Genomic DNA, 2,343 nt, shown 5'->3' with positions numbered 1-2,343 from the left:
AGCCCGACTTGGATAAGCTGCAAGCATGTGCCAAATTGTTCGTGTTGGTGTGATCAGGAGCTTTACCACAGCCTTCCGGGTGTCCTTCAGCAGGTTCAGTAGAGAGCTTAGGAAGTGGAAGAAATGTTACCAGAGCAGAAAAAAGCCCCCATGTTTCCCCCGGCTTCTGTCCCTGTGGGCCATTTGGGAAGAAAGTGGAAATACAAATGTGCATAAATTTGAGTTTGGCTCATCTCTTGGTGATTTCTTAAAACTCTGGTGTCTCACTCTTAGCAACAATAAAACATCCTGTATGTTTTACAAGAAAATGATGAAGTATTTACATAAATGTCTCGGAAGTTTACACCTGCTGTAGCCCTGTAGGAATACACGTGTTGACTGTGTAAGGTCTTAGATTTAGAAAACTACTGACCAGGAAGGAATTTGGGCTAGATTAAATATTTAAAGCCAATATGGTTTTTCATCAAGAAACACAGTAGCTGCTTGCTGCAGCTCTGTAGTTTGTGGACAGCTCAACCCTTCATGTCAATCATCCTTTACAAATACCCTAAAAGTGATTTGTCAGATTGATGCATTTTTGTCAAAAATGGATTTAAAAAGCAAACTTAATGCTGAAATGTCCCACAGAAGATTTTGCTAATGCTTCTAATAGTTCAATCTCAATAGATTACCTTTCAACCTGGGCAATTTTTTTAAAGGAAGAAATAAACAATTTACTATTGTTCCCTTGCAAGAGCTGCTTTTAAAGATTTGTTTGGTCTTCTACTGCACAATTTTCTCAGAATGTTTCTTCAGAAATAGAAAAATCAAACCTTTTGAGCCATTTCTGGAGGAGATGGGGGTTGTTATGTTTCTGTGGATTTTTGTGGGTTTTTTGGGGGGGAAAGCATTTTGGTTTTTTGTTTTTCTTTTTGTTTTGGGTTTTTTACCCTGATTTGGCCAGAGAACACAAGCAGTATTTGAGGTGAAGTGATTTAGGAGTTACATATTTGCTTTGACAGCACAAATTACTACTGATCTATAGTAGTGGTTGTTGCCAGTATATTTTTGCGTTGTCCACATCCCCAAATACATTTGTATTTATTCATTATTTCATACAAATAAATTTGAATATACCTATTCCATTTGCTTTTCTTACTAATAGATTTATCAGCTTTTCTAGAAATAGAATTACTTTTCATGTAATACATTTTTGGGGTTTTTTATATGTGAAAGCTCTTTGGGTAATGCCTGGTGCTGCATTGATTATAATGATAGAAATGTCAAAAGAAATAGATAAAACGGGATGGAAGACACTTGAACGTTTGGTCTTCATGTGAAGTATTTTGAAGAATCAGAACTGTAGGGCTTTATTTCCCAGTAAATTTGTAGCAGACTGCTGCAACTCAATCCCCCCTTCTGTAGCTGCAGGTAAGTTATTTAATTCCTCCATTGAATAGCCTGTTCAATTATTTTTTTGGAATGAGCTTCGTTACTTGGTACTTCTCTTCGTGGGTTTGGCTCTCCTTTCTGTTTCCACACGTCTTAAAGGTCTGGTCAAATATATATATATTTGAAAAGAAATTATGAGATTGCATATTTCTCTTGGGAAACTGTTATTTTGGGAAGGTTATACTGGAATCAGCAATAGTTCTTGTTCAGGTATTCTATGACTAAAGTACTTTTCCTAAAGAAATTATTTTATCCTTGGCTTTAATTTTTTCCCCAAGATTATTATTTTTATATATATAAACAATGACTTACTATAAAAGCTGTTTTACTTTAAGTGCTTCCTTAAAAAAAAAAATCTCTAATATTTGCAGACAGTCCTAGGGTCTCTGACCCCAATATTCCCCTAGTGGCCCGTGAGATCATGCAGCGAATGATCCGACAGTTTGCTGCTGAATATACCTCAAAAAATAGCTCTACTCAGGACTCCAGCCAGCCCAATAGCACAAAGAACCAAAGCCTGCTGAAAGCATCTCTGGTCGCCTCCTCTCCCACGGCTGCAACTGCTCAGAACCCTGTGCTCAGCAAACTTCTCATGGCTGACCAAGACTCACCTCTGGACCTTACTGTCAGAAAGTCTCAGTCAGAACCTAGTGAACAAGGTAGGACTCTTACCAGTGTCTTGCATCCTACGGCAAACCGTTAACGGCGTTCTCGTTGTGAAACCAGGCCACTGGACGTTTGCACTTTCACCTCACATGTAAAGTGGAAAAGCGGTGGATGTTTTCACGTTAAAGTAAGGGCTAGCTAGGGGTGGCTGGGAGACAGGAGACTTCTCAAAAGCAGGTAGGCCCGTGGACACCAGTGACTGTTCTGAAGAAGGGCAAAGGGGATGGACGCGCTCCAAACTGGGGC

The 2,343-nt window shown here is 39.1% G+C and overlaps 1 protein-coding gene across 1 annotated transcript in view; it reads left to right on the top strand.

Annotated features, from left to right (window-relative positions):
• Positions 1-2,343, top strand: part of LCOR (ligand dependent nuclear receptor corepressor) — a 22,376-nt gene that overhangs the window by 13,016 nt on the left and 7,017 nt on the right. Inside the window, exon 3 of the mRNA XM_009866853.1 lies at positions 1,803-2,090. Coding sequence (XP_009865155.1) covers positions 1,853-2,090 — 238 coding nt within the window. The 5' untranslated portion in view covers positions 1,803-1,852. The remainder of the gene's footprint in view (positions 1-1,802; positions 2,091-2,343) is intronic.

The sequence above is a fragment of the Apaloderma vittatum genome, unplaced genomic scaffold (genome assembly GCF_000703405.1).
Source record: "Apaloderma vittatum isolate BGI_N311 unplaced genomic scaffold, ASM70340v1 scaffold26913, whole genome shotgun sequence".
In the NCBI taxonomy this organism is placed as follows: domain Eukaryota; kingdom Metazoa; phylum Chordata; class Aves; order Trogoniformes; family Trogonidae; genus Apaloderma; species Apaloderma vittatum.
The sequence above is the reverse complement of the archived record's forward strand: the minus strand, read 5'-3'. Positions and strand labels throughout refer to the sequence as shown.